Here is a 25,865-nt window from a genome sequence, read left to right as displayed (position 1 = left end):
TTCAGACTAGTCTCTGTATTGCCACGAGCAATTGTTTTGATGCATTCCTCTGTGCTTAGAAAAGAATAGACAAGCTTGGTAACTGAAAAGACATGATGACAAACTCAAAAGAGCAGCAGCTGTCTCCCCACCGCCCCAGCACTCCATTATAAATCAGTGAAACAACAAAATGACTGGGTGGTGGTAATTGACAATATGCTATAAAAAATGCAGATTCCTTTAAGGCTGAAGTTATGAGTGAAATGGTGTCCACGAGTAAAGTGTTTTAATGCATTATTTAAACCCTAAAAATGCAAAGGAATTTCCCACACCCGTCAAGGGACGTTCAGTCACCTAGATTACATCTACTAAGCAATTGGAATAAATGGATGAGTGAAGATCGGTATAACCCTTCCACCTATTCTGCTGGACCCATTCCTTCCACATATTAGCATTTTATCAGGGAAGAAGCCAGCCTGTTGAGTGAAATGAGCAATGAGGAACATAAATGGAGAAAATGTTTGTAATGGTAGAAAATGGTATCAAGAATGAAAGAAAGGGAAAAAAGTTAAAGGGCAGAGAAATACGGCAGGCAGTTTGTTTTTATTGGTTTCCCGCTCAGCATAATGGCTCTTTAGAGGGGCTCAGGGCACAAGAGTTTTCTTGAGTCCTGTTTCTAGGGGCTTCACAGTCTGGTGCAATAGGGGGTTTCCCGGTGGAATGGCTGTCACTCAAATTGATGCTTTGCATTGTTGAGGCTATAGCTGCATTGCTGCTCTGTGAGAGCTGAGGAGGTCAGGAGTGCCCTGAGCATTCAGGCCAGGTCAGAGGCAGCTGATGCTGTTGACTAGGGGTGTCACGATTCTATAAATCCTCGATTCGATTGTATTTCCGATTTTAGGGTCACGATTTGGTTTGATTCTCAATTTACAGCAGAGAGGCCTATGCCAGTTTTAGATTAGTCTATGGTCAGTCATTGGTTTGATTAATCAAATTTACAATATCTTATTTTAAAAGGTGGGTTTGATATAAGTGATGCAAAGTGATACAAGTGATCTGTAATACACCACATTAGTGGGGGGGTGAACGTATTTGGGCATCTGCTATCTGTTTATTGTTGCCATGGAGGCAATCCCCAGCCTCGTCTTGGGATCGTTGTGCGCGATTTCAAAATAAGAGCGGATAGCGCGATTGGGGAAAAAAAAAAAAAAACTACTCGCGGGCCAGAAATAGATGGCTGCTATTTGAGTATGGGGGGCATAGGCATTTATACTTGGTGTGTCACATTCTTTGCAGTGGTCTCTGAAACGATATGTGGTAGTATAAAGAAACACCCCTCAAAAACAGGGGAATGAACATTTACCTGACCAATTTTAATGTTGCTTTGTGTTTCAGTTTTGAAAAGTGCTGGAATTTAGGCTAAAGTACTTGAAAATGCTTGAAATTGTAACTACTTCGTTCCACAACAAATAGCTGTCTGACTGAATAGTTCTCCTGTATTATGTTAACAAATACGAGCCTCTTGTAATTCCAGGACGAAATATGAGAGAACGTGAAGACGTTAAGTTTGGGCGTTTTGAAAATAAACAATCATTAAATAATGTGACAAAAAGCGAATTATTTTGAATAATTACGAGTATATGTATAAATATGTAACTTAATTAGGTTTAACGTGCTGTGAATTATTGAAATGGACCTTGAAAAAGACATACAAGTGCTTTAATTCCACCTTATAAAGGTGTATGAACCCTGCAAACATGACTTGGTTCATTGCGCTGAAGCACGGTGTGCGAGAAGTTACAAAATTCGAGAGGTGCACGACCTCGTACATCGCCAGCACGCGAGGTCCTCGCGCACGGGCGGAGCCACCCCGATTATGTAATTTTCACTCGTGATTATGCTCGCGACGCATCAAGTATAAACCAGGCTTTACTTTGCGTAGTGTGGGTGCTTGCGTAGCTTAGAGGGAGGGATCATCGATCTTTCTGACTTCGAGGCTCGAGATCGTGACATAATTTCGATCGATTTCGATTAAATATCGAAATCGTGACACCCCTACTGTTGATGGGGAGGATTCCGGACTGACGGGGCTGAGGGTTCACTGCTGAACCCTGTTGAGTCCAGTCAAAGCGTCCTGTGTACATGGGGTTTGCACTCTGTGAATTTTAACACAGACTGTAAAGGAAAAGAACCACTTGGGTGGCTGTCTAATGGAGACTTTGATTGTGCTGAGCATTGCTGGGAAATGTAGTCTCCTTTGTGCACCTAAACAGAAGACAATCAGCCTAGCTGATTTCAACCTGTAGTCCAATTGCAGTACCTTCTCCAGGTCGTTCTCCGAGCCTGCTCGGAGCATATAGAGCATCTGGTACATCTACTCAGCCACCTTAAAATTCAATAGGCCCACGTTTTGCTGCAGGACAGTCTTTACATCTGTTTGGTTATGTTTTACCAGCTTTGTACTATGTGCTGGGAGGGAGGTTCACCTATTCTTCGGCCTTGTGATTAGCATCATCGTTTCTTCCAGGTTTTGCCACAGTGAAGCAGGTTGTCTTGTCCTTCAGTTGGAACAAGCTGCCTCGGCCCCTCTGAGGAAAAGCTCTCACACGATGCTGCCACGCCCGTGTGGGAGCTGCTGGGGTGGTTTTGTAAAGCACTGGGCTTTTTGGTTTTGTAAAGCACCACAAATTGCTTTTTGAATTAGGGCCAACATCTCTCCATTTTTCTCCTGGGACACCTCCCTTCTCATGTTAGCTGGTTTACTCTGATGTTCTTGACCAGTTCTGGATTTCTTCATCAATGCCTCTGCTACAGTCACTCGTCCATGCAGGCAGAGCACGCAGTGCTGTTGATGTCACTGACTGGTGCACCTTCACTGCAGTCTTAGCCACTACACACTGAAACTCCTGCAAAGTGATTATTGGCTTCCAATAATTATTGGCTCGGAGAAGCACAGCCTTGAGCAGCTAGTGCCTGGGTGGTATGACACTACTTCGGTTTCCTTCCAGTTGATCCTGCAGTGTGTACCTGTGTAGTATATCTTAAAACATGGGTGTTATTTTCTAGCCTTTTTCTGACTTTATCTCTTTATCTCATTATCGCCTGCCCGATAATGAGTGAGAGAGAGAGAACAAACTATCTCCATGCAGAACACGCCAGACAACACCAGCAGAAACCATCCATGTCTTATTAGAAAGGTCTTGCATGAAATACCGTAGCAGCTAATACACTGCTCTGCAAGAGTAACAGAGAATAAATATATTGTAGGTAATGGTAGCTATGAAAACAGCGTTTGACATTCTACAGTCTGACTGTCCTCAGTCTCACACATGCACAAGCGTCATGGCCACTAATACTCATGGAAAGTATTCCTTCCTTCCTGAAAAATGGTACTTGAATTTAGCAATGTTTTTATTTCAGAAAACTTCATTAACCATGCGAAGGTATAGAGTAGATGTAGCCCTAATGGGCCATCATTAGCTGTATGTATCATTATGTATGTATTAGTATGCATCACTGTATGTATCATTAGGCCATCTGTGTACATCTTTGCAGACATATCACTTTAAATGAGTCTGTTTTCAGGCTCAGTCTTTTAGAATAAAATACGACACAGCACAAAATCAAAGTGCCATTTGTAACCCAAACTAATCTGATGATTTTTATAGGGATTGAAAGCTTTTTGCAAGGTGCTGTAACTGTAGTCATGTGAAATAATTAAACATTTTACATGTTTATCCATGGCAGTGCAGAGCCACTGTAACCACTCTTAACTGAGAGGTTTTAGAAGTCAATAAACCACACGTGAAATGAGATTAATAATCTATGAGTGACGGGCATGACTGGATTAGCTGCCAGGAAGGACAAAGCAGTCTGCACCCCCCCGTCCCAGATGTTGACATTCCAATTAGAGGTGGTCAGTGAACAAGGATTACAGTCCCCCCCCCCCCCTGTGTTGCAGCAGCAGCAGATATCTGTGTGCCAGTGTGGCTGGAGATATCGGCTTCTTCCCACCCCATTGTGCTAGGGATGAAGTCACGCTTTGGTTTGGTGTAAAAACCAATGACCATGGGCTTTACGTAGGTACAACCACAAGAGGAAGATGTGTAATTACACCAGCCCACAGTCCAGTCCCACATGTCTAGGGTGGTGGGAGTGTTGCAGTACTGTATGTGACCACTTGAGGCGCTGTGTTTAGAGCAGGCTTCCATGCTGCATCTTGGCTTGGCTGGCTGCGTATGAGGAGTGGACTGAGGCCAGACTGCCCTGCTCTGCTAATCCGGACAGCTAGGTGGTTCCATGCAGCTGGAGACAGATGGTGGATCTGGCGGGTACGACTTGTTGCTAAGCAGCTGTGTTCGGGCACCAGTAGTGATGTCATTGGGTCATTGGGCTGTTCAGGACTTACTGTTCCATGTAGACTGTTCATACTGGGCATGGAGAGGAATGTCTGCTTAGTAAAGGTTTCTGTGTTATGTTCTCTCTCTCTCTTATACAAATAATCTCTCCCCCAGGATGTTCTCATCACCATAGCAATGGCTACACTTGGGCGTGTTGCTGTGAGTCACTTGACAGCTTGAGAAATTTTTCGTATGCCCGATAATGAGTGAGAGAAAGAGAACAAACTATATCCATGCAGGGCTGAACAAACACGCCGGACAACACCAGAAGAGACCATCCATGTCTTACTAGAAAATAAATAAATATATTGTAGGTGATGGTAGCCATGAAAACAGCGTTTGACATTCTACAGTCTTTAATGTCATTAACGTTTCTCTCTCAGGCCCAAAGTGCTGTAGCAACATTAAATTAAAATTAAATATATACAGTATATATACATTATCTAACAACATTAAATGCACATATAAAAATAAAAGAGAGATCCCTGATATTGACATGAGTGCAAATGTAGGTAAATGTGCAATATTGGTGGCTAATAGAGAGCCTGAAACGTTTGAAAGTGGTGGGTGCATAAACCAGACCTTGAGGATCAGGTTAAATATTGATGTGCGGGAGTGTTGGTTGTAGTATCAAGTGTATGAGTGCAGTGGGCACTGAACACTGAAGAGGGGCAAAGCAGGACAGAGGGGGGCGAGGAGACAGGGCAGGTAAGGGGTTGAGGATAGAGTTGTCTCTCAGTCTGCTGGTCCTGGCCCGGAGATGCCGCAGTCTCCTCCCTGAGGGTACCAAGCTGAAGCGGAAGGTCAGTGGATGGGTGGGTGGGCTCACCCCCAATGCAGAGGGATGTACAGGTGAGATGGGTGAGGTAGATGTCCTGTAGGTGAGAGAGATGCAGATGGTCTTCTCATTCGCTCTCACTGTGCGCTGTGGGGAATTGCAGCAGGATGCGCTGCAGGCCCCGAACCACACGGTGATACAGTTGGTCAGGATGCTCTCGATCGTCCCTCTGTAGAAGGAGCACATGATGTTTGCGGAGAAAACTAGAGGCATTGATGAGGCATTTTTTGGCCAGTGACGCTGTATTGAAGGTCCAGGAGAGGTCCTCTGAGATGTTCACACCCAGGAACTTGTTACTCCTCACTATCTCCACAGCAGCGCAGCTTATAGACAAAGGAGCATGCTGGGTGTGGGTTCTCCTCAGGTCTACAACAATCTCCTTCATATTCTCAATGGTTAGAGAGAGATTGTTGTGACCACCACGAGGCCAGAAGCCTCTCCTCCCTCCTGTACTGTCTCTCGTCATGGTTGCTGATGAGATCCACTACAGTTGTGTCATCTGCAAACTTCATAATCACATTTGTGTGTGTGATGGTGTGCAGAAAGAATGGGTGTGCATGCGTGCGTTCATGCGTGCGTGCGTGCGTGTGTGTGTGTGTGTGTGTGTGTGTGTGTGCGCGCGTTCATGCGTGTGTGTAATTGTGTGTGTACACATAAGGAAGACACAGAGTGGAGCTATTCCAAAGTTCCTACCCTGTATTTGGGGCAGCCATGGTCTGGTGGTAGGGAACTGGTCCTGTGACCAGAGGGTGTGTTTGATTCTCAGGCCTGAGGCCATGACTGAGGTGTCCTTGAGCAAGGCACTTAACTCCAACTGCTCCCCGGGCGCCAGGCTAGGGCTGCCCACTGCTCTGGGCATGTGTGATCCACAGCCCCCTAGTAATCACTAGTGTGTGTGTGTGTGTGTGTGTGTGTGTGTGTGTGTGTGTGTGTGTGTGTGTGTGTTCACAGCAAAGATGGGTAAATGAGGACAAATTTTGATTGGGTTGAAAATAACATACAAATGTAGCAACATAAGAGTATCTCAACTTCCAGAGATCAGGGAATCATGGGGTGTGAGCATACATGCTGTTTTTCTCTGGGACTGAAACACACGCACAAAAGGTGAACTCAGCCCTTAAAGCCAGTGTGGCTGCCTTCTCTTCTCTTAAGGCTGTCTGTATTCCCCAAAGCTGCAGAATTTCACACCGCTCATAAGAGGTGCTTTTCTGGTGTGTGTGTGTGTGTGTGTGTGTGAGCGTGTGTGTGTGAGCGTGTGTGTGTGTGCGCATCCGTCTGCATATGTGTGACGGCACTATGTTCTGTCCTATAGATGGATGAGATAAAGGTTAAAGAGCGGACTGTGTGCAGTCTGGAGAGAGAGTTGGGGCTGCAGGCCAGCCTTGCACAGAGACTGCAGCAGCAGGTAGACCCCAGCCCCAGGAGGGAGAGCCCGTGCACCCCCACAGGAGACACGGCAGAGCACACGCTTAACACTGTAAGCAGCCTTCCCTCCTCTAAGAGCCCGCCTCCCTTCAGCCTGACTCCGCCTTCGACTCCGCCCTCCAGCGCTTTGTCCTGGAAGCAGCTTTGTGCACGTGTCCTGAATCTCTGGTGAAGGTTGCACCTACCTGCTGTTCAAACATTCATTTGTTTTTTTTTTGGTCCCTTCTTTGCAGTCTGTCAGGAACTGTGTCAGTGTTCGACACTGCGACTGCAGGAATGATAGAGAGGCCTTCACTTCGAAACAAAAACCCAAACCCCCCCAACCATGATGTAGTAGGACTTCTCTGAGCTTGCTTTGGCCCAGATTGTACACCTGAAACCAACCAGGCCACCTCAGCGTAACACAACCAACATTTCCCCAACAAACGCAGAGGTTCCCACTGGAGGACGGCTTGGCTCTGCATGTTTGGGAGGCCCGTGTGGAGTTTATTGGAGACTGTTGGTGTGCTGCTGTCTTTTAGATTGCACTCTAAAACAAAACAATGTTCCTTCAGCATATAGAGGCAACTTTCATCATGCCTGTCCGAGCGCCTCAGTACAGCGGCACTGTAACTGGTTGCTTTTACTCCTGATTCTTTAGACTCATATGTGTTTCTGCTTTTCATTAAGGACATAGTACCCGCTAATATGTACTGTGCTGTCCTCTTTAATGCTTCAGTGGTTACCTTTAAGTGCAAAGTATGCGTATGGAGAGAATTCCGTAATGCGTCACCGATGGCACAGAGAGCGAAGTATCAACAGTGAACCCCAGAACTAACCTCAGCACTGAATGTAATAGAGTAATTACGGTAATATCCATGGAGATGGTAGCAGGCTGCCATGGTGAGATGTTGGTCTCCCAGCTAATTGGTGGCAGTGTATGCTCTAAGATTCGAACCGTGTTAAAGAAAAAGCAGGTTTTATATTAGAACTATAGGTTAGAGTAGCAGTGTGAATATGAAGTGTTCTCACATACAACAGCCTATTCACACATTATTTGTTTTATTTACATAATCAGACAAATAACATTATATATACATATATATATTAGTGGTGGGACTTTAACGCGTTAATTTCGATTAATTAATTACAGGAAAACTAACGCATTTAACGCATGAGAGACTTTTGCACCGTGGAATGTTTCTCAGTGCACGAGTTCCAGACATACAGATTATATGGACGCACAATAAGATCATGATGGAGATGACTGAAGAGGCTACGCTGGTGGATGGGAAATTTAAATATAAGAAACTTTCAGATGGAAGTACAAACACAAATAGTGTTATTTGCACTTTATGTAGGAAGGAGTTCGCTTATCACAGGAGCACTTCCACCCTTCGTTACCACCTCAACGCAAAACATGTTGGGGCTAACGCGCAGGTCAGTAATGATAACTTAGCTGCTAAATGTATTCCTAGTACGATAGGGTGACCAAACGTCCGTATTTTCCAGGACATGTCCGTATTTCACATCCTGTCCAGGGCGTCCTGAGTTTTTTTTAAGTGAGGAAATGTCCTGGGGTCATTCCAGAATTTTGGTACATTTCAGGGGTGGTCACTTCTGAAAATTTGATCTTCAATTTGATCATTTTTAGTCACATATTTATTAACTACAGGTTGTAGACTATCAAAAAGTTTGATTTGTCAAGCTCAGGTATGGGAAGCAGTTTTTTTTATTAGATGTAATTGGTATGCAGTAACAGGGTTGCGACTAACAGTGTTGCAAATTTAGTCTAAGTTGTGGTCTACCCCAGGAACAGATGCTAACTGTAAAATTTAGCTATGTATACAAGATCAAGGACAAATATGGTTATATAAGTATATAAAGTAAATTTTGACTTTACTCAATATTGGTCTTACAATATGAGGAACAGAGTTGCATTCACAAACATATTTGGAAAAAAAACCTTGAAAATTGTTAGTGCACTTACCATTTTTCTTGCCATGTGGGCAGGAAATGTCCTTGTGATGCAAATTCCTTTGTGCCAGTAAACAAATATTTTTAACCCTTTCTCTGCCAGATAAAATTCCTTATGGTAACAGGGCTGCGCGCATGTTGTGGGACACAACTTAATAGTGTAAAAACTGTGACATGCAATACAATGTAGACCAAAGAAGATGTTTTCATAAGTAAAGGAGATGCATTTTAACAATATACAAGAGGAAGTAATTTATTTAGAGCTTATTTTAATTGGTAAATTTGGCAAAGGAGTTGGTCACCCAATGTGTGGGACAAGAGAAAACGGCCATTTTTTGAGATGGTCCAAAGGAATTCGGTCTTTTGAATAATATCTAAGGAGATAATTTTCCACCAAATTTTACAGTTTGTCTTATAACAAGTACATTGTTAAAAAAAAGTCATTTCGATATTTTGGATATGTACATTTGAATTTTAGTGGTGGGACAGGAAATGTACCAAAATCCTTTTAAATTAGCTTCATTGGACCAATAAGACTGGATTAAACTTTCGCGAGTGGCCGAAGGGCGCGACTCCGCACGCGTTTATACATGACGCGTCACATTATTTGCAGTGTTGTTCGCACTTCTAGGCACTATGGAGATGCCTGTGGCAGAGGCCTGGGAAATTAAAGAAAAATATACCATCTAAAATGGTATTAAAAAACATCTTCTGAAGTACTTCAATCCTTCCAATATCCTGAGCAAAACTCCCAAAATTAAACAACATTTTTGGTCAGAATTCCAGTGTTCTGAATTGTTTTCTGCACTCATCTATTGGTCTGTGTAGTAGACTGGTGGAAAAATAAACAAGATGTTGAAGTTTATGATTATGTTCATCATTCAAACCTAAATGCCATTAATTTCGATTAATTAATTACAAAGCTTCCGATTAATTCGACAACTTTTTTTTATCACGTCCCACCCCTAATATATATATATACACACACACACACACACACACACACACACACACACACACACAGATTACCAGAGATTCATTTTGGTCATTTCTTTTTTAATCAGTCTGGTTGTGGATAAACAGAGCGTACATGTATCACCCCACAACACCAGGCTGTTTCAGCATGGGTGAATGCTTTAATCCTTAAACCTCTGCCATCACAATCCTCCCTGCATCCCTCCGGCCCAGAGCACATCACTGGGTATTTGGTTCATAGTCCTTTGCTTTCTTTTCCTCACTCCACCCCCAAACTCCTGCACCTGCTGAGTTCGGACCTCTTGAAGGATTTCTGTTACTGTCTTTATTTCATTTTTTTTTATGTAAGTGCCAGACAAATTAAATGATATTTAATTATTGTGGTTTAGGTGTTGGTGTTGAAACGCTTTGCTAGAAAAGACACAGAGGCTGTGATTAAGGGCTACAGGATCTACTGCACCAGACAATGCACTCGAGTTCCTAGACACCTAGACAGGGTTTCTGCAAGTGTGCATCTGCAGTGTGGAAGCATGTGCCAGTTGTGTCCTGCATGCTATGTGTGTGAACTACATGTTGTGGCACCTGCTTAGCACTGTAAGAACACGCATGTGCCCTGGTACACGCCTACCCCCCCAGCATGGAGCAAATGTGCACCCACTACCCTATAGATGTGTACACATCTCTACCGCATACATGTGTACGCATCACTACCCTACACATGTGTACACATCACTACCCCACACATGTGTACACATCACTACCCCACACATGTGTACACATCACTACCCCACACATGTGTACACATCACTACCCCATACATGTGTACACATCACTACCCCACACATGTGTACACATCACTACCCCACACATGTGTACACATCACTACCCCATACATGTGTACACATCACTACCCCACACGTGTACACATCACTACCCCATACATGTGTACACATCACTACTCCACACATGTGTACACATCACTACCCCACACATGTGCACACATCACTACCCCACACATGTGTACACATCACTACCCCATACACGTGTACACATCACTACCCCACACATGTGTACACATCACTACCCCACACATGTGTACACATCACTACCCCACACATGTGTACACATCACTATCCCACACATGTGTACACATCACTACCCCACACACGTGTACACATCACTACCCCATACAGGTGTACACATCACTACCTTATACATGTGTACACATCACTACCCCACACATGTGTACACATCACTACCCCATACACGTGTACACATCACTACCCCACACATGTGTACACATCACTACCTTATACATGTGTACACATCACTACCCCACACATGTGTACACATCACTACCCCATACACGTGTACACATCACTACCCCACACATGTGTACACATCACTACCTTATACATGTGTACACATCACTACCCCACACATGTGTACACATCACTACCCCACACATGTGTACACATCACTACCCCACACATGTGTACACATCACTACCCCACACATGTGTACACATCACTACCCCATACATGTGTACACATCACTACCCCACACACGTGTACACATCACTACCCCATACACGTGTACACATCACTACCCCATACACGTGTACACATCACTACCCTACACATGTGTACACATCACTACCCCATACACATGTACACATCACTACCCTACACATGTGTACACATCACTACCCTACACATGTGTACACATCACTACCCCACACACGTGTACACATCACTACCCTACACATGTGTACACATCACTACCCCACACATGTGTACACATCACTACCCCATACATGTGTACACATCACTACCCCATACATGTGTACACATCACTACCCCACACATGTGTACACATCACTACCCCATACACGTGTACACATCACTACCCCACACACGTGTACACATCACTACCCCACACACGTGTACACATCACTACCCTACACATGTGTACACATCACTACCCCACACATGTGTACACACCACTACCCCACACATGTGTACACACCACTACCCCACACATGTGTACACATCTGCACACACCTCACCTATGCATATGTGTATTTGTGCATTTTTCAATCTCACTCTCTCTCTACTCTACATACTGTGTGTCTGTGTTTATTAAGTAGCAGGTAGTAGCTTTGCTCTCTGCACTCAGAATGTAGTCACATCTTACATTCTTGACCTTTCATCTCCCTGTGCTTGGTTGATTTGTTTCCTGTGTGCTATTCTTACTCACCTCAGAGTTGTTTAAAGACCGGTCTTTAAAGTTTAATGAAGAGTGTGCAATTAAAGAGGTCTGATGTCTTCCTTTCATAGCCACAGTAGGTTAGATCTCCACAAACTTGTGCTTCTCCCTTTTGCTGTTCATTTTCTTGTATCTCGGTTCTTAACATGATTGTAAAGGTCAAAAAGATCTCGCTGTGAAGAACAACTCCAGTCCACCTGTTCATCTTTCCTGTTGTTCATTTTGCAGGTTTCTTTTTCACACATGTTATTCTTTCTTGTCTTGAAGGGAAGGCACAAGAAAAGAGATCACTAAGTCAACCAAACTGCACTGAACTGGTTTTTAATACCTTGTTTTTTTTTCACCTAAAATCATCTCCAAACATGATTACTGTTTAATCTGTGTGAAGCCGATGGTTTTGGCATGTTGTGTGCGTGTGCTGGATGCCGGCCCTTGCCTGCGGGGCCCTCGGGGGCCTCCCGGGGCCTGGCTCCAGGGTGCTTTAGCTCGGGTCTTTGCACTTCTCCGCAGTGGGTTTGTGTTGCAGGTGCAGCAGTTGGACGAGAAGGACGCTCGCCGCTTCCAGCTGAAGATCGCCGAGCTGAGCGCCATCATTCGGAGGCTGGAGGACCGCAACGCTCTGCTGTCGGAGGAGCGCAATGAACTGGTGGGTGACTCTTCCTCCTCCTCCTCCTCCTCCTCCTTCTCTGGGACACACGGAGCCTTCGTTACAGTGTAAAAGTACAGCAAGCGTGCTCAAAAAGAAGAAGAAAGGAGTTAAGAGAAGAGAAGAGATTATTGAGAGATTTAAGGGATTATTGCTGCAGCAGAGGAATGAAAGACGAGCAGTACAAGAAAGTCTTACCCTACATTTTTCTGTCTTTGCCAAACGTAAATGTGTCTGTGTTGGGTAATGTAATACCAGTACATTCAACACATTCATGGCATTGTAGGCATCACATGAGTTGCCATATTCCTCATAGGATGGAATTGCAGAAATTACAGGAATTCCTCATTGAAGAGGCACCATACTGGGTGACACAGAATCATATGTTGAGTTATGGGGGGGGGTGTCAACTATATACTTGTTCTCCAGAGGAGCAGGATATTTTAGACAGAGGTCATCAGCTGTGCAAGCAGTGCTTTATATAGAACTTAAGACACACGTTGCTTGCAAAGCTGATGAAGGACCTCTATATATGATGTACACGAATAAGACTGCAGAGGTGACTGCAGTGCACTGTAGATAAAGATGTAGGCACTTTGCTTGCACAGCTGATGAAGTATCTCTGTCCTAAATATCCTGCTTCTCTGAAAGCTTTGTGTACGTCACTACAATTTTGGATACCTCTCTTACTACAGCACACTGCAGTTATATATAAAGAGGACTCCAGAGGTGAAGTGAATAGCACTGATTATCTCATTACACTGGCATCTGTCCTGGAGTGGGATATAACGGTCCAGGTGCATGTGTTTCCCTGGGGGCAGGGATGAGGCCAGGATGCACCATGGGAAGAGGGCAAACCTATGGAGGCAGCGTGATGAGTCCAGGCTTTCATGTGGCTTTTACTTTGACGTGCCTCCTACATAGCGCTGCAGACCAAGTGCATCCCTTAATGACAAGGGGCTCCCATAACGTCAGTGTCCTTTTTCAGCAGGATAATGTGACCAGCCACACTGCAAAACGTGTTCAGGAATGTTTTGAATAACAAGATAAAGAGTTGTTGTCTTGACCTCCGAATTCCCCAGATGTTCATACCTCAAAGAGTTAGAGTTTTCAGTTGATAGCATAAGTGGGACCTAAAAAATTTGTCATGCAGTTTTAATGTGGTTTTTGTGTGTGTGTGTGTGTGTGTGTGTGTGTGTAGCTGAAGCGTCTTCGTGAAGCAGAGAGCCAGTACAAACCACTCCTGGATAAGAACAGGCGTTTGACTCGTAAGAATGAAGAGCTGGCTCACGCTTTCAGACGCTCTGAGAACAAACTGCGCTTCGTCACACAGGAAAACATGGAAATGGTACCATGCCTGAACCCTGCAGCACTCCACCCAACGATCACATGACCCTGCAGAACTCCACCTAACGATCACATGACCCTGCAGCACTCCACCTAACGATCACATGACCCTGCAGCACTCCACCCAACGATCACATGACCCTGCAGCACTCCACCTAACGATCACATGACCCTGCAGCACTCCCTAATGATCACATGACCCTGCAGCACTCCACCTAACGATCACATGATCCTGCAGCACTCCCTAACGATCACATGACCCTGCAGAACTCCACCTAACGATCACATGACCCTGCAGCACTCCACCTAACGATCACATGACCCTGCAGCACTCCACCCAACGATCACATGACCCTGCAGCACTCCACCTAACGATCACATGACCCTGCAGCACTCCCTAATGATCACATGACCCTGCAGCACTCCACCTAACGATCACATGATCCTGCAGCACTCCCTAACGATCACATGACCCTGCAGCACTCCACCTAACGATCACATGACCCTGCAGCACTCCACCTAACAATCACATGACCCTGCAGCACTCCACCCAACGATCACATGACCAAAGAGCAAAGGGTCTGTGTCTTCACAGATCACATGGAATTAACCATGTGTTTATCAATCCTAGATATATGTTCTTACAGTGCAGTTGTATACTACAGTGTATGTCTGTAGTGAATACTGTTCTGTACATATTCTCTGTAGTCATTTATATTGTATACATTTATATTCTATAGTATTTATATTGTATATTATGTAATGTAGTATAGGTTTTTTCTCACAGTGGTTTTACTGTCTGTTTTTAAGACCAGAGCAAAACTACCATAATAATATTGACTGTTTATCTCTGATGGAGTAATAGTGAGCCCTATAGATAAGTTTGCTTTAATGTTACAATTAGCAGTTAATTACAATAATTCCACTTACCAGAAATGAAAACATCTCACATCAATTACAAAAAGCATTCATTGCTTTCCATACTGAATGTTTATCTAACCTGGATTTAAGATCATGTAAACAAAGCATAATTATTATTGCAAAACATGGTTATGACTAATTTTATGCTAATGGTATTCAGATTCACACAGCATGCCTAGTAAACCTAATTATCTATCAACAATGTATACAACTCGTTAGCTCACTTTCCGTACACATCAACATTTCATGCTCTTAATAGGGGCGGGTCTTTTTCACTTGATGAGAGAGGTTAATGGGCTCTCCCAGTGGTACCAGTTTGGCCTGTCAGCATTGCTATAACTATACACCTCTATATGATCAGTGTTTCTGCTCTTCGCTGGTTTTCCTGTTCAGACAGTGAAGTAATTAAAAACCTGGACAGGTTTAGAATGGTCTCTAGTCCACCCTGATCGTCAGTTGATGAAAGTCACAATCAATTCAAATCAAAATGTTCTTTTTTCATTGAACCACCCTAATAATAATAACCTTTATCCTTAGATATTTAGTTTGATTTGTTGACTGCATTTGTTAGTGGTGTTAACAAATTAGCCTCAAGCTTGAGTTAGCCTCAAGCTGAATGAGCATTGTGGCATGAGGAGGCTAACAGTGGCTAAGCTAACAGTGCGGTTCATGGAGATGGTGTCCAGCGGTAAGGGAGAGAGTGGAGCTGTGTTTGTGTGTGACTTCATTGTGCTGTGTGTGGCAGCGAGAGAAGGCAGGAACGCTGCGTAGGCCCAGTTCCCTAAACGATCTGGACCAGAGCCAGGAAGAGCGGGAGATCGAGTTCCTCAGACTACAGGTCCTCGAACAGCAGAACATCATCGACGATCTGTCCAAGGTATCGCCATGACAACGCCACCCTCTCTTGTTTCACCCCCTTACTCTCTCTCTCACACACACACACACACACACACACACCTCATTTTGGACTATTGCCACAGTTATATGCATTCATCTGTTGCAGTTGTGTGAGTCACTCACACAACATCTTGAAACCATTCAAGTTACTGCAATATATTAGGAAAGATTATAAACACCACACTGATAACATAAATTCCACAGAGGATAAAAAAAAATTGTGTGGCTCAAAAGGGGAACTGTGGCTTTGTAAAAAGCTTTCTATTAAATTTCTTAGAAAACCGTGTCCTGCTAGTGGAGGTCTAAGAATCGTGTTTTAGTCTCTCAAGAGTGTGTTGGGTAATGTCTCTTTTCTGGCTGTTTTCACGTTGCAGGCGTTTGAGACCGCTGGCTATGTGAGGAGTGTCATTGTGAGTAGTCACAACGTTTGTTCACTTCACAGAATATAAAAACTGTGTAATAATTGTCATTAGTCTTTCCAATACGTGCATACAGCTCATGTGCAGAAACATGAACAGATATGGAAAAAACACATAACAACAAAAACAAAGAAATCTTGCAGGTTTGTTGTTGAGAACAATTAGATATTTGCTATTTTCTGTAGAGTGCTCTATAAGCCTGTAAACAGGTTTGAAAAAGTGAAAACACTAATCTCATGGAGATACACAGGGCTAAATGCCTGTGTAGTTGTGATCGGTCATTTAAAGCACAGGCACTGTTGATGGGCAGAGGCCTGTCAAGGCTGACAATGTCTCCTGAGCTACAGGAGTCTCAGACTCTTGAACATACCAAAACTTTAGTGAACATAGCAAAACTTTAGTGCTGCACAGAGCAGCCACACATACAGTTGTGATCAAATTTATTCAACCCCCAATGCTGCGAAGGGTTTTATGGAATTCAGTGCACATTTGTAATTGTGTTCATAATGAAATCTTACAAGGACTTGTTAAAGAACTAAATGCAACTAAGATAGCATCAATTTTTTTTGTCATAAAGTATTAAATGGCCTTTTTGTGATTTCTTCATTGACACAATTATTCAACCCCTTTACGACTACCACTCCTAAGAACAGAGGTTCATTCCAGTGTTTTCCATCAGGTATTGAAAACATCTGTGGATGTCAATGAGCAGCAATCAAGCATGATAAGCACCAATTAGGCAGATTTAAAAGGACTGTGATACTCAGCTCCTTCTAGACATCTACTGGTGTGTTTCCAAGCATGGTGAAGGCAAGAGAATGGTCCCAGAAGACAAGAGAAGAGGTTATTGCTCTTCACAAGAATGGCAATGGATATAAAAAGATTGCGAAGTTGTTAAATATTCCAAGAGACACTATCGGAAGTATCATTCGCAAGTTCAAGTTAAAGGGCACAGTGGAAACGTTACCTGGTCGTGGCAGAAAGAAGATCCTGACCGCGACTGCTGTGCGCTACCTGAAGCGTAATGTGGAGAAAAATCCCCGCGTGACTGCTAAGGAACTGAAAAAAGACCTGTCAGATGTGGGCACTGAAGTTTCAGCTCAGACAATAAGGCGCGCACTGCATAACGAAGACCTCCATGCCAGAACGCCCAGACGCACCCCCTTGCTGACTCCAAAGAACAAGAAAAGTCGACTGCAGTATGCCAAAAGTCATGTGGACAAGCCACAAAGGTTTTGGAACAGTGTACTGTGGTCAGATGAAACTAAATTAGAACTGTTTGGGACAATGGACCAGTGCTATGTTTGGAGAAGGAAGAACCAGGCTTATGAACAAAAGAACACCTTGCCTACTGTGAAGCATGGTGGGGGGTCAATTATGCTTTGGGGCTGTTTTGCTTCTAATGGTACAGGAAAGCTTCAACGTGTGCAGGGTACCATGAATTCCCTTCAGTACCAGGAGATCTTGGAGGAAAATGTGATGGAGTCAGTCACAAACCTGCGGCTTGGGAGACGTTGGACCTTCCAACAGGACAATGATCCGAAGCACACATCCAAGTCCACTAGAGCATGGTTGAACATGAAAGGCTGGAACATTCTAGAGTGGCCATCGCAATCACCAGACTTAAATCCAATTGAGAACCTCTGGTGGGACCTAAAGAAGGCAGTTGCAGTGCGCAAGCCTAAGAATGTGACTGAACTGGAGGCTTTTGCCCATGAAGAATGGGCTAAGATACCCATAGGTCGCTGCAAGACACTTGTGTCAAGCTATGCTTCACGCTTGAAAGCTGTCATAACTGGAAAAGGATGTTGTACTAAGTACTAAAAAATAATGTCACTAGGGGGTTGAATAAAACTGATAATGATGTGAGCACAGTAAAGACATTTGTGGTTATTCCATCATAAATATTATGTTATGTTTGTCTAATTTATAAGTGCCTCTTTGATATAATTGTAAATAAGATGACTGAAATGATCAAAATCAATGTCAAACTGGCCAAAACACTTTATTTCAGTGGGGGTTGAATAAATTTGATCACAACTGTATACCATATGCCAAACCTCAGTTAAAGGATTAGCAGCTTCAGTGTTCACACAGACAATTTCACACTTGTCTTGTTTTAGCCATTGATATGTTCTGTCCTCCACAGGAGAGAGATGTCCTGCTGAGATACAGGAAGCAAGACGGCGGCCGCAGGAGGAGGAGTTTCAGGGCTTGCAAAGTACACATGTTTGCACAGACTTTGTGGAATATGTCACTACTTCCTGTTGGTTTGTGTAGTATTTTCAGGAAGATCAGTAATGTTCTTTATGCCATGTGCAAGTGAAGTGTGTTGCCATCTCTCTCTCCCTCATTTGAGTGTCTCGTCTCTCGTCCCTGTAGCCGGTGATCGAGACGTTTTTTGGCTATGACGAGGAAGGCTCTATAGACTCGGATGGCTCTTCTATATCCCACCACACCGACAGAACACCCTGCACACCGGACGACGATCTGGAGGAGGTGGATGCATGTTTGTGTGATGGTGTGTTTCTGTGTGAATATGTGTGTGTGTGTGTGTGTGTATTCAGTCTGGTGTGTGTCGTGTGTAGGGAATGCTCAAAGAGGAGGCTGAGCTGAGGTTCCGTCAGCTGACCATGGAGTACCAGGCTCTCCAGCGAGCGTACGCCCTGCTGCAGGAGCAGGTTGGCGGGACCTTCGATGCTGAAAAAGAAGCAAAGGTCATTACCTCACACTCCGATGTACTGTCAAAGAGGTCACAATGACACTACTGTGAAAGTAATCTAAATACCACACTCTAGTAGTTTGAGTCAGATAGTGAACATAAATTGGCACTTTGCATAAATCTGTCTGCATAGCGCACTCTTATTTTGAAAGTCCCGTCATGCCGTTTTGTCCACCCGTAGACAAGAGAGCAGATGCAGGCGGAGCTAAACCGTTATCAGACCAGGATAGCCGACCTGGAGCGTGTGCTGAGTCAGCAGGGCCAGGTAAGCCCCTCCCTCCCGCTCTGCTGGGCCTGAACTGAGGCCCCACGAGGCTCCGGGCCCAGGGCACCGCTGGGTCGTCCGGGATGTGGAAATGCTGGATCTAAAGTCCACTGACATACAGCAGCTGCCCACTTATCTTCCTCCCCAATATTGACCTACATCCTGTCTGCACTGGTGCCTCCAAAAGGACTTCAGTCAAAGGTCAATAAAATAGTGCAGCAGTTCATTTGAAACTGTTGACCAAACAAGTCCAACTGATGACAAACAGAAAAGTGCTGATATGTTTTTATGTATTGATTTTGTTGATTTCTTACCAAGAAAAATCTAATGAAATTGTGTTTAACATGATTTAGGTACATTATATAAATCTTTAAACACAGTTTGGGTTTGTTTAACACTTAACCTTCTGCAGAGTGATCAATCAATCAAAATGTATTTATGTAGCGCTTTTTACAACAGTTGTTGATATAAAATGGTTTTATAAGTGTCCGAGTCCAATCCCCCAGTAAGCAAGGGTGACAGTAGCAAGAAAATTCTCCCTAAAGAGCATGAGGAAGAAACCTTGAGAGGAGCCAAGATTCAGAGGGGGGGAACCCATCCTCCTCTGGCCAGTCACCATGACAACAATAATTAGAGAGATACATTAACAAAGAATGATGGGAATGATAAATAATTCTCATCTTTGTGTGTATGTATATACATTTGTTATCTATGTCATTCTTATTCTTAAGAGTCCTAGACTTCTTGATGGTCAGTGATAGTAGTCCAGGGCCGTGGAGATGCAGCCGTAGCAGGGGAGAATTCTGGGTGGTGAGAGGGGCCATTGCAGTGGGTTCATCCTTCATCCTAGCTGGTTAGGAGGTGGCTGGCCCAGGGTGGATAGCAGATCACTCTCTGATCATGTCTTGTTTCTTGCAGGATATGAAATGGGTTGAAGAGAAACAGGTGTTATACCAGCGGAACCAGGAGCTTGTTGAGAAGGTGTGCAGTGTTCGACGTCATTAATAGTTTCCTAAACACAACACATTGGAATGCTAACACGTTCCTGTGGTGTCTGCGTTTCGCCATGATTCCAGCTAAAAGACGTGGAGATGGACGAGTTGCGGCTAAAGCACGAACTTCAGGACGTACGAGACCAGAATGAACTGTTGGAGTTCCGCATTCTAGAACTAGAAGTAAGTGTGTGAGGGGAGTTTAACAACAGCGTCACACACACACACCGCGCGTGTTCTGTGACGGGATGTGACTGCCCTGTTCACAGGTCACTGATGTGTACAGTGATATCTTCTTATGTCTGTGCTTTAGGAGAGAGAGAGGAGGTCTCCGGCTATAAAGTTTCAGAGCATCCTCTTTGCGGAGGGAGTGAGTCCTCTACAGGTGTACTGTGAAGCGGAGGGAGTCTCTGTGAGTCTCCACCCATCCTGCTGCTTTGTGAACATACAACTTCCTTTGAAACACATGAGCTCTCTACACAGCACTTGTACACCCCTCAGTGGTTCTGACCACGTAATGCTCAGGTATAATGGGCCAGACCTCATATCGTACTTGGCTCTGGGTGCTGTAGGATTTCAGCCCATGCTTGGCACATGGATGATCTCTTCCCAGGAAGGGCTGCTAATCCAGACATGCAGGGACTGCCCACACTACATAACAGTTTTTGGGCTTGATCTGTATAGTAAAAGCCAGTGTAAAGTCAAACACCTAAGGAGCAGGAAGCTGTTACATAGCAAATAAAAGCTAACTGGTGTTAGCTGGTGTAACTTGTGTTAGCTGGTGTAACTAGTGTTAGATGTCAGAGCTTCGTGCAGTAACACGTACAGCGTTTCCTCTTCCACTCTCACTACCCTCTGCCTTTGCTGTCTTCATCACATTCTTCCTCAGGCTCTCATGTCTGCCCTAGTCCAGTAATGTCTCTTTCCATGTGTGGTAGGACATCATCATCACAGACCTGATGAAGAAGCTGGACATTCTAGGGGATAACGCCGTAAGTGTATGTTCATTTCGTACGTAAACGTGTGTGTCCCTAGAGGCTTAGGGCGTGTTCTCCTCCTGCCTGTGGTACAAACACTTCTGAATGTGCCACTTGACTCTCTGCCTTCATTTCACTGGCCGGTGTAGAATCTGAGCAACGAGGAGCAGGTGGCGGTTATCCACGCTAGGACTGTGTTGACTTTAGCTGAAAAGGTACTGCATGCATGTGTCATAATTCTTTCTTTAATTTCAACAACATTTTTTATTAACTATATATGACTTCCATGATGCCTGAGCATTCCTGTATATTTTTGCTTGTGTTTGTGTAATTTTACTAAATGAATCCCGTTTGCTTTCAGTGGCTAGAACAAATTGAGGTAACCAAATCATCGTTACATCAGAAAATGATGGACATCGAGAATGAGAAGGTAACTGCAAATACTTTAGAAACATTATGTAATTTTTTGCATTAATATTATGAGGTGAAATGACCAATTCAGTTTCTAAAGCTATGCTTTATTGTTTAATTATTTATGCTTTCATGCATTGACTCATGTTGCCTTAGTTATGTGTTGGAAAAATTCCTCTTAATGTGTGACCGTTTCCTCCACCTGGTCTGACTGATGCTGCCCCCTGTACGTATGTGTTATACCTCCAAAGGAGCTCTTCAGTAAACAAAAAGGATATTTAGATGAAGAATTAGACTACAGAAAACAGTCTATGGATCAGGCTAATAAGGTTTGCAAATCACAGACCACCCACATTCAAGTTTTCTATATTACATCTTGTACTAAATAATAATTTTCAAAATCAGTGCTGAATTGATGCCTTACATTTTCTGCCCTCTGGTGGTAGAGTTTTGCATTACTGCTCCACACCCCACCCTTTCTCTGCTTACATTTCTATTGGTCTCTCTCTCCCTCCCTCTCTCTCTCTAACGGATTGCTCTGTTTTCTCTTCCTATTTTCTCTCCCCGCCCTCCTGTTTCCTGTTTCTTGTTATCCTCACTCCCCTCAGCGAATCCTGGAGCTGGAAGCAATGTTGTTTGATGCACTGCAACAGGAAGAGGCGGGTGCTAAGGTTTCAGAGCTGCTGTCAGAGGGCGATCGAGATTCGCTGAGGAGAGCTGTCGATCAGTGGAAGAGGCAGGTTCTCAGCGAATTACGAGAGAAAGATGCTCAGATACTCCGGGAGAGAATGGAGCTGCTACAGCATGCTCAACAGGTAAACGCAGTGATGAACAAACCCAGGCATCATCTCAGCACTTCTATCATGTAGTATTTAATACTGCCAGCAAAATGACATGTGCTTTGGCGCTTGTGAAATGCCTAACTATTCTAGAATAAATGTTTTAAACTATCAGATAACCCATCCTATTGTTAAATACAAAAACTGCTAGTGATTTTAGTTCAGTACAACACATTTCTGCATGACTGATTAAGTAAAGGTACAATTTACAATTACTGAGAGCTCAGTTTCCTGAATATGAGGCTCTTCTCCGTTCCTCATGTTAACATTAGAGAATAAAAGAACTGGAAGAATGGATCGAGGCACAAAAACGACAGATTAAAGAACTAGAAGAAAAGGTATGACCTGCATGCGTGCACACGTCACCCATCCAGCTGGTCTAGAAGAGTATTTCACATTGTAGATGTTTCTTCTATACTTCTCCTGCTCCGCAGGGTTAGACTGCGTCTGTCTGAATGACTCACCTGTCTCTCCCTCTTCTCCACTCTCTTCTTTCATTTTCCGTTTCCATGTTTAGTTTTTATTTTTGTTTTTGTTCTTTTCTTTAGCCTTCATCCTTTGGTCCTAATTCTTCCAGCATGCCAGAAACGGTAAGTACAGGAAAAACATAGCAACTGTGTTGGCACTTTAATAACTCTGGTACGCTGATATATGGCATTTCAGTAAAGAGCAGCTTTCAAAGCAGAGGTGCTACACTGGATCTAGCCTGAACTGTGGCATGAGTATAGGGCATGTCATTGGCTGCATTCAGAGAGGTGAGGAAGTTTGGATTTACAGTACAGGATGATCATATCATGGCCCATATTTTCCCAAATCACTGTATATGAGAGAGAGGGGGAGAGGGAGAGTCCAGTGTACTACTCGCTCTATCGTGTGAAGCGGATCTTTTGGGAGACCCTGTGATTCTCTCCTCCACTCTGAGGGGTTTGGTGGCGTGTCAGGCCTGTGGATACGGGCGTTTTCCACACCAAGGAAACATCTACACTTTGGCCTCCCAAATGGGAGGTACGGTTAGTGGGTGGGACGCTGAAGTGGACTGGCACCTGGAGATGACTGCGTGAAGAGGAAAAGATGCTTAAAATAGTTTAAACATTTCCTTTCCATTTTGTCAGTTCATGTTCAATCTTGTTCCCTTTTATAAACAGTTCTAGTTGCCTTGATGAGCAATTCAGGACCACAATCATATTCGATTTTGAATATATTTTATTTTATTAGTTCACAGGAGTCCAGGCTGTTTTCTGCCTTCTGTAAGAGAGGAGAAAAGAAATATCTGCATTCGGAACTGGAAGGCCAGCGATCGTCTGTTGATGCCAGAGGTTGTTCTCACAACCTCAGAATCTAGCTTCTCCTTGGGACCTACAGCTAAGGGAATATGGTGCTCTCTCTAGTGGACTAAAACTGTTTTTATCTTGCTGACCTTTGACCTTTGCTCCATATGACCTCTTGGGTGTGGAATTTAAGGAGTCTTAAATTGAAGTGCTCTCTCCTTTCCCTGCTAAGCAGGTGGTGATGGAGGCTGCTTCCCTTTGGAAGCCTGGAGGAATGAGAGGTGTTGCATTAAAACCCTTCCCCCTCACTGTTTACACTCGGTCTGCTATGGTTCCTAATGGCACGCCCAGTGCCCGCCTGGTGGAGCTAGACATGCTCATGCTCTATTTTATACACACACACACACACACACACACACACACACACACACACACACACATACAAATACAAATATATATATACACCGGAGCATATGTACTGGAACTGAAAGCCAAAACCGTTGGGTTATATTTGATTTTTTTAAATGTAAAGATCAGTATTTAAAATAAATTCTCAAGAGAGAACAACAAACCTGAATGGATGTGGATTTTTTACTCATGACAGAATCTGGATTTTTTTTTTCCAAGTATTTTTTTTTTATGATTTGTTCTCAACTTTAAGTAATGAACTGTGACTTTTATTATACCTTTTTTATCATGATGGTAAAGACTGAATGTTTCCTAATAAACAGGACAGTGTAAGCAGTGGGCCGGAGCCTCTGTCACCAAGGTCACATTTAGCCCCAGTCATGTTAGCACTTGGAATCAGTGAATACAGGAAAACCTGATGAAGTTGGAGATCACGTGATACTGCCATACAGCAAATCTATCAGTGCTAGGTGAATACCTACTCCATGTTCTGCAACTGAAGTATGCACAGATGCGATGCTGTATGTTAAGTATATTAATGTTTATTTACTGAAATCTTTCTTCCTTTCAATCAAAGCCAATGCCTTAATAACAAATGTGACCACAAGGGGGCAACACAATCTAATACTATCGTATTTTTAGGATTTTTTATTTTCAGTGACAGTTGTATCTGCTGCTTAAAAGTAATCTGTGCCTGTAGGTGAAAATCCTTCAGTGTTGATTGAAAATAGTAAGTCGCGTGTAGTTTTGTTTTCACATTAATGTACATATTTGGTATATACATATGTTGTAGACATTAGATGTTTGGTTATTCAGTCAAACACTTGAATTTTTCTTAGTCATTGTGAACACATCAGGGTTTTCAGTACCGTTCACAACGAAACAAATATTCTGGTTTCAGCTTTGCAGTGCGTGTCTAGAGATCTCAGCCGAGCTGCTGTCTGTTCACATTAAACTCCGGAACAAACGGAAGAGCTGAGAGAGCGAAGAGGAGGTGAACGGGCAGGGTGCTTGCAGTGTAGGTCTCCGCCCCTGTGCCACTCGCAGCGTGGCTTCCAGTTGTAAGAGCTGTCAGACAGGCGAACTTAGACAAAATATATAAATGAGCCTTCAGGTCACCGTGGCTCAGTGGCTGGACCGCCATGGTGGACACCGAAGGAAAAAAATAGGGATGGGTTTCCTATAATCATCGTAAACCAAAGATTATCTTTAAATTGTAGAGCAAGTATTACACTGAACACACACTCATTAAAGATTAACTTGACGCTGCGATGATTTTAGGTAATGGGGCACCGATCTGTATTTTCTGAAGCCCTATATCTGTTTACATATTGTTTTGTCATTGAAGACATTTAAATATGGAAGATTTATGGTGCTGGTTTTTTTTTTTTCCTTTTTTATCGGTACCAAATATATTTTATAGGCTAGTTTATATTGGGACAGTAAATATAGATGACATTGTTATACACCATGTCGATGTCAGTCTTATGGGCATTTCTGTTTTAAATGTCTCAATCTAAACTCTTGACCAGTGATTCAAAAATATTTAAATACGTGTAAACGTGTTTACATCTTATGTCTCGCAGCATCTTCCCATACAGTGTGAAATCCGTTCATATTAAACTGCTTTCGCGAAAACTGATGTGATGTGCTCAGTTGTAAATGCGTGCGCATTGTTCTGGGCACAGAATCAACTCCACGGCGCAGTTCACTTTTCTGATGTCGATTTCTGCTCGATTAACATGCCAATGGTCGATTATCCCCCATAATATATTTAATATAGCTCCACGTCTCTCCCCCTCTCTCTAAATGATTTTGTAAAGGAAGGTTGTGTCTGGGTTTGAAAGTTCTTTCTGGATTTGGAGTGTACACGTGCGCACCAAAGAATCAAATGTTTCTTCTATGAACAGCA

The 25,865-nt window shown here is 43.5% G+C and overlaps 1 protein-coding gene across 16 annotated transcripts in view; it reads left to right on the top strand.

Moving 5' to 3' along the window:
• The window catches only part of jakmip3 (Janus kinase and microtubule interacting protein 3), a 43,379-nt gene extending 17,836 nt beyond the window's left edge, over positions 1-25,543 (top strand). For 3 of the 16 annotated variants that reach the window (XM_076999409.1, XM_076999410.1, XM_076999408.1), the window contains 20 exons: positions 6,530-6,694; positions 12,368-12,487; positions 13,689-13,835; positions 15,501-15,632; positions 16,027-16,062; positions 18,221-18,292; positions 18,454-18,570; positions 18,660-18,788; positions 18,975-19,058; positions 19,977-20,039; positions 20,135-20,233; positions 20,364-20,462; positions 20,989-21,048; positions 21,177-21,242; positions 21,389-21,457; positions 21,690-21,767; positions 22,047-22,253; positions 22,550-22,615; positions 22,826-22,867; positions 23,493-25,543. In XM_076999409.1, coding sequence (XP_076855524.1) covers positions 6,530-6,694; positions 12,368-12,487; positions 13,689-13,835; positions 15,501-15,632; positions 16,027-16,062; positions 18,221-18,292; positions 18,454-18,570; positions 18,660-18,788; positions 18,975-19,058; positions 19,977-20,039; positions 20,135-20,233; positions 20,364-20,462; positions 20,989-21,048; positions 21,177-21,242; positions 21,389-21,457; positions 21,690-21,767; positions 22,047-22,253; positions 22,550-22,615; positions 22,826-22,867; positions 23,493-23,528 — 1,887 coding nt within the window. In that variant the 3' untranslated portion in view covers positions 23,529-25,543. Of the gene's footprint in view, positions 1-6,529; positions 6,695-12,367; positions 12,488-13,688; positions 13,836-15,500; positions 15,633-16,026; positions 16,063-18,220; positions 18,293-18,453; positions 18,571-18,659; positions 18,789-18,974; positions 19,059-19,976; positions 20,040-20,134; positions 20,234-20,363; positions 20,463-20,988; positions 21,049-21,176; positions 21,243-21,388; positions 21,458-21,689; positions 21,768-22,046; positions 22,254-22,549; positions 22,616-22,794; positions 22,868-23,492 lie in introns of all 16 variants that reach the window. The other 13 variants (XM_076999423.1, XM_076999417.1, XM_076999422.1 and 10 more) reach the window with 11 other exon arrangements.
• Positions 25,544-25,865: the final 322 nt, after the last annotated feature.

The sequence above is a fragment of the Brachyhypopomus gauderio genome, chromosome 3 (genome assembly GCF_052324685.1).
Source record: "Brachyhypopomus gauderio isolate BG-103 chromosome 3, BGAUD_0.2, whole genome shotgun sequence".
In the NCBI taxonomy this organism is placed as follows: domain Eukaryota; kingdom Metazoa; phylum Chordata; class Actinopteri; order Gymnotiformes; family Hypopomidae; genus Brachyhypopomus; species Brachyhypopomus gauderio.
Note: the sequence above shows the minus strand (reverse complement) of the source record. Positions and strands in the feature narration are given on the sequence as shown.